Raw genomic sequence first — 11,673 nt, 5'->3', positions numbered from 1 at the left:
AATACAGATGGAATAAACATATGATCATACATAGAAACACACATACGTACATACATGCATGCATGCATGCATACATACATACAGACAGATAGATAGACAGACAGACAGACAGACAGACAGACAGACAGACAGACAGACAGACAGACCGACCGACCGACCGATCAATTGATAGATAGATCAATAGATAGATAGATAGATAGATAGATAGATAGATAGATAGATAGATAGATAGATAGATAGATAGATCGATCGATAGATGATGGATGGATGGATAGATAGATAGGCAGACAGCAATACAATTTGATTTGCAGGTTCCCTATGATGGAGATAACATTTTGATATACAAACGTTAGGGGCTAATTTTTTGATTTTTGGTCCAAACATTGCTATATCTATATTGCTTGTCATAGACACAGAACACAGAACACAGAACTTAGCAGATTAGGGATACCTTCATTCACTTGAGTATTGAGAAAAATTAGCATAATATTTGCATATTTAAAGTGTTTTTGATACTTCAACCGCGGTGTGTTTGAAAGACAAGTACTTCGTATGTCAAAATACGTTTGGAAACAAATGTGCTTTTGTGACAAAAGGTAAAACTTTTGGCCCTTCATTATTCGTTTACTGTATTCTATCATTTTTTTTAATTTTATATCGTTGATTTTATTTCAAAAATGCAAAATGGCCGTGGCAATATATATAGAAGCTTAAACTGCAGCGTGAAATCTGTGTAACCAGCGTACTTTCCCCAACAAATTAAGCGGGTCATAATACATTGCAGAACTTTCGCCCGCTTCTAAATGGAACCCTCGAGCAAAACACAACTGTGTGTTAATTCAAGGAAAAAGACGATGATTTATTTAAAAAAGTGACCAGTAGAAGTTTTTATTATTGTACAGTATAATACGTATAACCTTTGTCATACTTGGCAGCCTTCCAGAGCAATGTTAATGCAAATTCGAACACAGTCAGCAAAACAAAGCAAAACAAAGAAAATAAATAAATAAATAAATAAATAAATAAATAAATAAATAAATAAATAAAATTAGTATTTCTGAAACACGACTCTAAAAATTCCATTTTTTTCCCCAATTCCAATTTTTTTCAATTATCACTAAGGTTTAATAATCAGCTCTTATCTGAACGTTGGAAGTAGATATTTTGTTTAGTTTTATTGCAATTAGAGAAAGGAAGACGAATTGTAAATCTGGCGCGGTTTTGGATTTTTCAAATGTCTTGAAACGATTTTGAAAATGAGTACGTTCAATAATCTATGATTGACATGCTGTTCATAACTTAAATCATCGACTGCACTTACAATTCGTGGGTGATGGAATTTTCGGTAATTTAACCGTGACGTTGAGCTGTTGTACTGTGCTGACTCAGAACGGAGATGAGAGAGGCAGGTCACGATCATGGTGTCGTTTTGGTCGATGACGTCACAATGTGCGTGCATCGTATTACAAGCGCAGAAAAACACGCAATTTAACTGTGACTTGTGCTCAGTAAAGCTATAGGCGCCTTACGTTGCAAATGTAAGACTGTTTTAACGCTATGTTTGTACTTGCGCAAAAGAAACAACCTTTATCATCAAATGAGTTTTATGTGTAGACTAAAATTTGCGACGTGGGAATTATATTTTTCCTTGTCAATATTCGAATTACAGCTCATTTCATTTCAAAGGTGCCACGTAAGCACTTACAACAACTGTACTTCTTTTTATTTTGACGATCAGACATAAAAATTAATGTGTGCAGCTTAACAATGTATGATAAACTCCCAGGAACATTTTCTCTCGAATTAATGTGTAAATACCGTCATCGTATTTTCTGTAGGACTCCTTGACCAGCATGATGGAGATCGTGGGTTTCTATTTCACCATACCACTGATGAACTGAACCCTTCAAAAGCAAGCACATGGCAGTTATTTATAACACTTTGCCCTGTGTACATGTAACATATTTAGGCCTTAGTTCTCAGTTATTTGATAATTTAACAAAAAAATTAAATTGCGTTTAGGCAAAGTTGAAATGTTGAATTGTGGGCGTTTTAATATGACGGGGTCCTGTCAAAATATAATTTGTAATTATGGCGATTCTTAGGCCATGGAGTTCGGGGCTTTCTGATCATCTCAGAATGCGTCTTCCCCGACTTTAAGCAACCTTATAAGGTTTTTGCTACCCTGCGAAATTGTCTTGTTTTTGGGAAAAGGTTTTCTCGAAAATCGGTGAACCAGTTGGCCTGCTGATGGCTGGGAAAAATGTGAAACATTGCCACTCAATTAATATCCAAGTTCAATACTGGCATATTCCAAAAATGTGATTTTCACTGTACTACATATATTATGACTTCCTGAGTGACTGAAAATTTCCATAAAATTTATCTTTCAGAAAACACAATCCTCATAACACTCTATTCTCGTCATATTGTTCATATCAACAAGTTTGTCAAACAAACAAACAAACAAACAAACAAATGAATAAATAAAGATACAAATAAATAAATAAACAAATGCATAAATAAATAAATAAAACCCACCGTCTCTTCAACCGGGAACCTGTTGACTCTATCACTTCCTGAACCTCAGCGCATCCTACAGTAGTTCCCTGAGCATCATCGTTTCTCGTAAAAAATCATAAGACGTCTTACAAGCGGACTAGAAACTTTCACACGTGGCTTTGGGATTACATGTTATAGATTTAGCTGTTGAATATTATTTCCCGCGCTATCGCATATGATGATTAATATTTAGTAATGTTATGTTTGATTGCCCACTACGAAATGTCCTACATGATAGCCTATAGCGGCCTAGCGGCTATGATGCCGGCCGGCAAAGTCGTCAAATTTGCAAAAAGGGATTTACACAATGGAGGTTTAGGCGTAGATCCCTTTTGGAGAGAGTTTACTCCATTTCATATTTTCATAGGGAACATATTGAAATGTTTTATATCAGGTGAGCTTATAGAGCTTGTAGCGTTACCATAGAGAGGTCGGTGTTGCTGAGCAACTCTGGATTGCAGGAAGGGAACTTTGGATTCGGTGAGTGCGCTGCGGTCTTTTGTGCCCGATATACCGCTATGGACAATAGTGAGTCAATGAACTCGTTCCTAACCTAAATAGTGGTTGACATTGCGCTGCCGATAAATGTGACAAATTTGTTTGTTTCGTGGCATGCGGAGTACCGCCCTACTTTTCTGTACCTTGTCCAGAAAACATGTACACCTGTTGCCTTCCTGTTTACTGGTTAATGTATAATTTGTTTACGTCTGCCCATATATGGCGCGTGACGTCACGACCAACCAAATAAGGTCAAAATCAATTATGTAATTCAACGCTGGCGGTAAGCAGCTACGATAAACACACAATGTGAATAATGCAGTTGAGTCGTGGATGAAATCGTGGAGACGGAAAGAATCCCCCCATGTAGCCATTTTATTTCTTTATATTCTACCTCGTCTGGAAAACAAGAGGCTATCGGTACATTTAGCACAGCAGGGAAAGTGTTCGATCGGCCACAACGGGTGTTTTTGTCGATTTAAGTCACGTTGATGTCGAACGGCAAACTCGCGATCGCACCATTTTGCAGCCCACGTTCTCGTTTGAGTCTAGGTAAGCTGTCATTTTACGAAAGAATGTTTCGTGTTACGGGGCATTAATCACCGATTGTCTTTCTTAAATAGTTTCTTTTAGATAGCATGTCGATTGCATCTACCTTCTAAATGCATAAGTCTACGTAAAATCGAAGAGAGAGGCGCTAAACTACGCGTGCAGCAGTCGGTCAGCGCGATCGCGTTCATCGATAGTGCCCATGACATGCCGCCCTCTTGTTGTTTCACAGCATAAATTGAAGTTCAAGGACAAACGTCAGCGAAATTGATCTGTTTTCGTCAATGTTCATGTCCGTCATCGAGCGAAGATGACCAAGAAGAACACTTTCTGGGTATCTGCTCTGGTGCTGCTGCAGTGGAGTCTGTTCAAAGGTAAGTTTTCTCGCCTCAAACACAGGCCGGTTGGGCTGTAAACGGCAACAAGAACGCCACGGCTTTTGTCATCAGTGAGGTTTGTTTTTGTGTTAGGAAGCCTGCCATTCAATGGCGTCGTGCCAAATATATCACCTAATCCTGACTCCCATATACATGTATTCAGAATCGGGGCGGGCTTGTCATACCCATTGTCGTTTGCTCTTACACCCTCCCTAGTCGACAAGTTTTTGGGGCTGAACGTACGAAGATGCAGTTTTGGCAGTCCATGTAACCGCTAACGTTGGGACTGCGTATCAGCGTATGGAGCGTGAGAGTCCTTTGAACAAGCGCTGACGGTGCGCTCTTCATCGGCCTCCGTGCATGCAGCATTTTCAAGGCCTGTTTACAAAAATGTAAAACGGTCCCTCACATACCATCTGCACTGAATCCCACGTAAGTGGTCTTCCAACAATAAATTGTGAACGTTTACAGTGTAATAATTTTCGGGAGATGCGTACAAAACGTGTGGATCGCCGAAATGTTTTTTTTTCGTGGCCGCTTGTGTGGTGCAACCTTTCTGGATCGAGGTCTGTGCGGCCATGACGCTCACATGATCACGGCTTTGTTTACAGAAGTGAGCGTGGACACTGCCAAGCTTGAAACCCCATCGAGGTTTCACGGCAACGTGCGTTATTCCTCACAAAACAACACTGTATCACCGCGGACACCAACCGGAAAACATTTTGTATGTTGTAAACGTTCAAACTGAAAATGAGTGACACGTTTAATTCGTGGTATCGTCAAAATCTCAGCGCGGGCAAACCCCCTCAGGTCAATCGAGCTATTTACAATCTTATTCTCCCTCAATGCTGCAGTACGAATGTGCCCGTGATTTTGAGTTAGTGTTTTAAAAAAATTATATCACTTTTGTACGCTTACACTGATAGACCTGCCGTATGTCTGAGAATCCCATTCAATAAAAGGAATCTCGTTTACCGCGGTCCTTCAGTCTGTATAGCAATGCTAAAGCATTTAATGAAAACAACAGCTATATGGAATATGAATGTATGACAATTAGTTTTCATTCATTCTAAGGGGCATGGCGTTGGAAGTGGTGTTTAAAATGGTGTTACGATGGTAAATTTGCAAAACAAACCTATTTCTTCTGGTCAGAAGCTCTTTTTAGGCAAGATGCTTCAGATGCTTTGTGTTAATTCAGAGTTTCCAAATACAGCACCCAGGAAACATGAAGAAACTGCCCATCAGAAATTTATTCCCCCAATAAAAACAAACACATTGCTTGATAAATGGAAAACTGCTGATAGAAATGAAAGATGGCATTTTCCGGGAAACGTCTGTTGATTTCTGTCAAAAATACTACAACAGAGAAAAGTGTATCATACAACAGCTGTATAAAGGTCATTTATTCCTGTAAAACGTACACAGTACACATTAACAAGTATACTGTACGTGTGCGTTCATACACAGATATATATGTGTGTGTATGTGTATGTATGCTTAGACCCTTGAGAAAACTTTTTCTCAGGGGTCTATGGTGTGGAGTGTGTGTGTGTGATGAAAAGGTTCGGGAACATGACTAGTATGTATCATTATACATGTGGATAGAAACACACCATAGACCCATGAGCAAACTTTTTCCTGAATGTCTATGGTGTGTATCTACGAATGATACATTACGAGTAATGTTCCCTTAGTCATATTCTTTGGTTCCCCCGGTATGATTATGAATATCGAAGCAATCATGTTAAAGAATACTGTGATATACATTCATATCAAACACATAAGACAGATCCGGTTATATTGATTCCCTGAGTAAATAAGAATTTACTTGCAAATATGTCACACATGTAAATGACATGAGGTTGTGGATTTATCATCGTAATCACCCACAAAACAATTGCAGTATCTGCTTAAAAACGTAGCTTAAAATTATTCTAATCTGTCACAGATGACACACAGTAAACATGTCAAAAATCTTGCTTAAAACAATTTTGCAATCTGTATCAGCTACCCATTTTAATAGTTGTTTTTGGTGAAAAAAATATACCCATTTCTTGCATTTTGTAGGGCATCTAATGCCCCACACAGTGATTGTAGGCTATTTATTCCGGTAGGGTCAGTTGGCGACACCTTGAGAAAACACACAGTGCAGGTTTGAGATGTAGGACTTGTTTTGGTGCCCTTTACAGTATAGACCATACAGCAATTACTGTCTGTAATGGTATTACGTTGTAGAAAGAGACATGGAGCCGTGGTGAAATCAGAGAAAATGACGGTTCATCTCTTTGAAAGTAGAGTCTACCTGTCAGAGATCACATCATTGAAGAGAGCTATCCTTTTAGAAAAACGAAAGTGATCTGCAAGCAGCTAATGAACTTGGACTTGATACTTACAAAACTCTGTCAATTGTGTAATGTAAATTATTTATAAGGAGTGAAAAGAATTTGCATAAATACTAAATTGAAAGGAAGTGTGAGGTCTGAGTAATTGCAAACGTTGGTTGTCACATCCTATCAAGAAAGTGACATGGAGCTGCCAGTGATTTCATGTTTCACTACAGATGCATTTTCATTCTTGTCAAACTGTGTTTTGGCAATGCGAATCCTGTTCGGTCAGTCGTCTGTACAATTCCTACGATCTTGGCATGTGCCTTCAGAGGTAGAAACTAACATAGGGAGCTGTCATACTTTGGACTAATTATGGTAGAGCTTTACACCAACGGCCAGTTGACTTGAATGGGGACAACAAAGGCTACAACTGTAAATCTTTTTGTCTTTGGCAGGAAGTGTCTTGGATGTTTACTCATTCCAGCGGGATTTTTTTCTGTCTTTTAAAAAATTGTAAGAGCCATCTGTTTCATTGTTTCAGGCTTGTTGACAGAGTGACAGCCGAACAATTTCAGTGACTTTGTGGATATGCATTTTCGTGTTCCATCTCAAGCATGTTGGATGGTTGACAAGTCAACGTTTATAGAATTTCAAGTGTCAGTTTTTGTTCAGCAAAAGTGTAAAATTTCCAGTGAAATTTTTGTTAGTGTGTGTTAGGATTGAAACGTTTTTACTTGTCCAAAAATCATTGTCCGCCAACGCTGATTTGAGTGAAATTGAAGACTTGTTAAAATGAGGTTGATTTAGTAACGTTTGTTTATAAACTGTAAAAGAACCTTAGAAATGGGGTCAGGGCTGTTTCTTCAAGGCAGCGTGCGTGTTCGCTCAGTGTTTAATTCACTTCATTCCTCATTACCCCTGCGTAGGGTCATTAGTAGATTTATTGTCTATCATGGAGTGAATGCAGAATGAAGTACCTGATGTCCTATGTGGCCATGATCCCGACTAGAACTTGTCCGCTAAATGATGATTTAAACCGTAGGCAATCGTGGGAAAATGAATCATGTTTCCCTCCGATGAGAAGACCTTACTAAGACACATCACCGCGAAAAAGAAAACAAACCAAAAGGTCATTTATCTCGAATCAGGAAATTCATTTTTCTGAAGTATAAGAATTATTTTGAGTCATGTACACATTAAGGATGTTAACCATGTGACTATTCTGTGCAAGTTGAACTGTATATGATTTATTGATTGTGAAAAACTCAAGGTCAGTTGCCAAACCTTTAAAATATATACATAATTATCGTAGTGAGCATTCTAATCTGCAGTAATGTTACATGGTTCATTTCCCCCCCGTGGAGGGATAACACACGTACACTTTTGAATATGTTTTCATTAATTTTTTGAAAACATCATTTCATATTCTTCTTGCTAAAGTATGATAAACTACAAAATATGCCTGCAGTGTGAATACCATCCATTTGTGTTAATTATGCAATATAATTCACATGATAGGTTAAAGTGTTCTCTGCAGAGTCAAACATTTTGAAAATATTTCCTGGTTAGAATTACTGAAATGAGATATGATGTAAATAGGAATATTATGAAACTTTTCCTATTGGTTTCCTGCAGTGAATGGCAACTTCTTGTAGATGCTGATTGCATCATTGTAACCTTCTGTGACCTTTGACTCTACCTGATCTGGCCCATATGCAAAGTAGGAGAAACCTTCTTTGCATAGTCCTTCCATCACTGTCAGTAGATAGCATGCTTTTATAGCAACTTGACCTGTCACCGTACATTCAATTTGAATCTCTGTTGTACAAAAACTCTTTTCCAATACTAGACCCGATATCAACTTTTGTAAAAAGAAATCTTGCTTTCAGCTGGCCATGACCTTTTCACAGCATTGTAACCTCTCATTTGCCAGTGCACACCTGTATTGTTTCATTGGCCAGAGCACATCTCTATGTCCTTTCAGTTGCTAATGCACATCCCTGTGTGGTTTCATTGGCCATTGCACATCCCTGTATGGTTTCATTGGCTTGTGTACATCCCTGTATCATTTCATTGGTCATTGCACATCCCTTTATTGTTTCATTGGCCAGAGCACATCTGTATGCCCTTTCAGTTGCTTATGCACATCCCTGTGTGGTTTCATTGGCCAGTGCATATCCCAGTGTATGGTTTCATTGGCCAGTTCACTCTACCGTTTTCATTGGCAAATGCACAGCTGGATGTTCTTTCATTTATTGGCCAGAACCCATCCCTCTACTCATTATTGGCCAATCTATATCAGTGCTGTATTCTTTCATTGGCCAGTGCACACCACCAAATCATATTGCCTGCAAATGTATACGTTTGACCAGAGCGCATAACATTGTCATTGGCCTGCTTCTTATACCCGGTAATGACAAGATTTTGTGAGTTGTCGTCAAGTTGATATGGACAAAAGGTCGATGCACTCAATACAATACCCAGCTGAACAATTAAGAGATAACAGATTATCACAGAGTGGGGAGATATCAGGATATTTTTATTTGGATTGCTTGGTTATCCATCCTATACAAATAAAAGAATGGTTTCCTGATGACCTGTGTATGGGCATGTGAGCTCTTGCAGTGTTTTTGCCAAGATTAGGGAAGATAGGTAAATGGTGTTGAAACCCCAGTATCATTGCTGTTGTCCACACATATAATTTGTATCAATATTCTTGGGGATACCCGGTAAAAATGAACAAAGTAGAGGCCTTAACAAACGCTGCTTTGCCCAAAGTGTTATTCCGGTTACACGCATATGCGACACTTAAGTTTGTTTCAGTGAAACGTCGAATTCAAACCAGGAGTATTGTCCCCTCTGTGGTTGTTGCTCAATGAGAAAGGATGCTGTGTCATCGTTACTATCGTTATCTTCAGTTGTATTGGGCGCAAAATATTTTACAGAAACGACAGGTTGCCAATATTTTACTGACTTGATAGGGCCACTGTTAAAAGGAATTGAATGGCAGTTAGCTGTTTTTGTTTGCTCTGTGCATTCCCAAAGAATAGGATACTTTTCTCATTCATGACTTGTTGGAATGTCCTCTTTAATAAGGCACCAAGCCTGCCTCCCTGTCATGTGACATCTGTTTTGTTTTTAGGGACACAGGATGTAGTTACAGGTGCATGACAAGCTTGTCGTGGTTCCTAGTGGCCAAAAAAAGAGATTCTCGGTGTTTTCAGTTTTTATAGAGACGCTCACTGTCAGGGAGGAATTTATTTTCTCTGTTGTCTTCCATTTTGTTACATTTTGATGCGTTTGAGGCTATTTATAGAAGGGCAAAGGTCAATATTTTCAGTATTGGCATGTGTTGGTGAGACGCACTAGCATGTCAGATAAGTAAAGATATACTGTTTAGCCCAGGGCAAAGCTTGGAAGGTTGTTAGTGAGCATGTTCTCTATCATGTTCCTCCTGGTAGTAGGAAGAATGAACATGACAGGGGAGAAGAGGGATGGCGACATCTCCGGTATGGCGGTAGTTGGTCTGCTCGGTTTTGAGAATCCACATATTGTCGTATTTTCTGAAGACTTTGTGTTGATTCCCACATGGATGTGTCTTTCCAACAGTAGCATCTGTCATTAAGTTTATGCTGTGAAACCAAAAGTCAGAGGTGAACACATTAGGAAGACGAGCGATTTTTTTTTGCCTGGTCATTTTCTGTACATTACAAGGCCGACACCACCTTGGGGGATGTCATATCCATCATGGAAAGGTTGAATAAGATCTTTGGTGGCTTTTGAACGGTGACTGGCATGCAGTAAAGGTTACTTGTCACGATTCGCACAGTGTGTCGTCAGTTAAAGTATGAAAACACGGTATAAGATTCCCTAAGCTATGAATGATTATTCTCATAAACTATTGAAGTTTTTTCTGTATTTTAAGAAAACAAAAGTGATGGCATTGTGCCAGATACACCCATCAATGATTTGTTTTTGCCATTCATTCACTGAAAAAGTTGTCATGGACAGAAAAAAAAAATCACATTTGCACAGAGGTCCACACAGTTGACTTTAATAACACGTGTCTCTCCCTCTTACATGTTTCAAGCTATTGAAAAAAAATATGTGTTTAATTAATTGCCTCATGATGCCTGGAATTATCAAATAAACTCTCATCACAATAGGTAACACTCTTACATAACAATGACATCATCTGCTGCTCAAGGGGAATCATAATGACTTTTATACACTGTGAGTGTAATTACCTATTCCTTTGTAAGTTTGTTGGTCTCTTCCCATCCTGCTAAATCAACTGTTTCTTCCCTTTTTATATCCTGCCATGTAAAATCCGTGTTTTCCCAGTAAATCGTATTGAATCCAAGAATTTGGCATTGTCACAATGAAAATCATGTTTTGAGCAGGTTTGTCTGTACTTCACGTAAATGCCATCATAATTTCAAACTCATTTCACCGCTGTGTGTAAACTTTAATGCATATATGCCAATTGTAATTGAAGTGACCTTTGCATAAATGGTTCTGTAACATAATGAACAGCCACGGCATGATGACGGGAGTAACTGCCCGGATATTAAGCGTTCCTGACATTAGCACAGTAATAAAAATATGCTAATCAGTACCTGCGAGTCTTAAACAGCAAAGGTCACCAAGTTAGCATGTGCGAGATTTCGGTGAATCACAACCACAGCACAGGTACATATGTTTCAACATTGACTGAAAATTTTCATTGAGCGTTGGTCAAAGAAAGTATAGCTTCTTTGACACTTTCAGCTCAAATGAGTATATTAGACCATCCACTGAATATGGCATCACTCTTTAGGGTAGTATGTGCATTGACAGTGAGGACTTAAGTAAACTTCTGCTCATACATTTTTCCTAGACGAAGATTTCAACCATTTTGTTACCTAATCGAGAATATAAATCAGGGGTCACTTTGCAAATGTTGGTACAAGAGAAACAAATTACCCTAGATTTACCGATATTTGAAATTCAACATGGCTGTCATCCCTGCGCTTACTCTATGGGGAAAAATAACATTTTCGACATTTGAAAAACTAAGATGGTGACCAAGTGCTTCAAAATGAATCCTCACAAGTGGTAGAACAGAATAGTTCTGAAAAAAATGAGTCTGAATATCTGTCGTGGAGGCACATTCTACCATATCAGTGTTCTCCACAGCTTAGCCCTTTCACCCCCAGTTCCTAGACTTGGTTCAAGTCTGTGATTTGTGAATGTTTGAGTGGAGTGAACGCAATGATTTGTATTCTGCTTTCATGTGAAACGCGTGCGTGAGTGGACGCGATGAGTGGGGTGAACGCGATGAGTGGAGTGAACGCTATACAGCGGAGTTTCACCCGGAA

The 11,673-nt window shown here is 38.8% G+C and overlaps 1 protein-coding gene across 1 annotated transcript in view; it reads left to right on the top strand.

Annotated features, from left to right (window-relative positions):
• The first annotated feature begins 3,339 nt into the window (after positions 1 to 3,339).
• The window catches only part of LOC139114341 (transforming growth factor beta receptor type 3-like), a 50,855-nt gene continuing 42,521 nt past the window's right edge, over positions 3,340 to 11,673 (top strand). Inside the window, exons 1-2 of the mRNA XM_070675999.1 lie at positions 3,340 to 3,612; positions 3,842 to 3,983. Coding sequence (XP_070532100.1) covers positions 3,920 to 3,983 — 64 coding nt within the window. The 5' untranslated portion in view covers positions 3,340 to 3,612; positions 3,842 to 3,919. The remainder of the gene's footprint in view (positions 3,613 to 3,841; positions 3,984 to 11,673) is intronic.

The sequence above is a fragment of the Ptychodera flava genome, chromosome 16 (assembly GCF_041260155.1).
Source record: "Ptychodera flava strain L36383 chromosome 16, AS_Pfla_20210202, whole genome shotgun sequence".
NCBI classification, from domain to species: Eukaryota; Metazoa; Hemichordata; class Enteropneusta; family Ptychoderidae; genus Ptychodera; species Ptychodera flava.
This window is presented reverse-complemented; position numbering and strand designations above follow the sequence as displayed.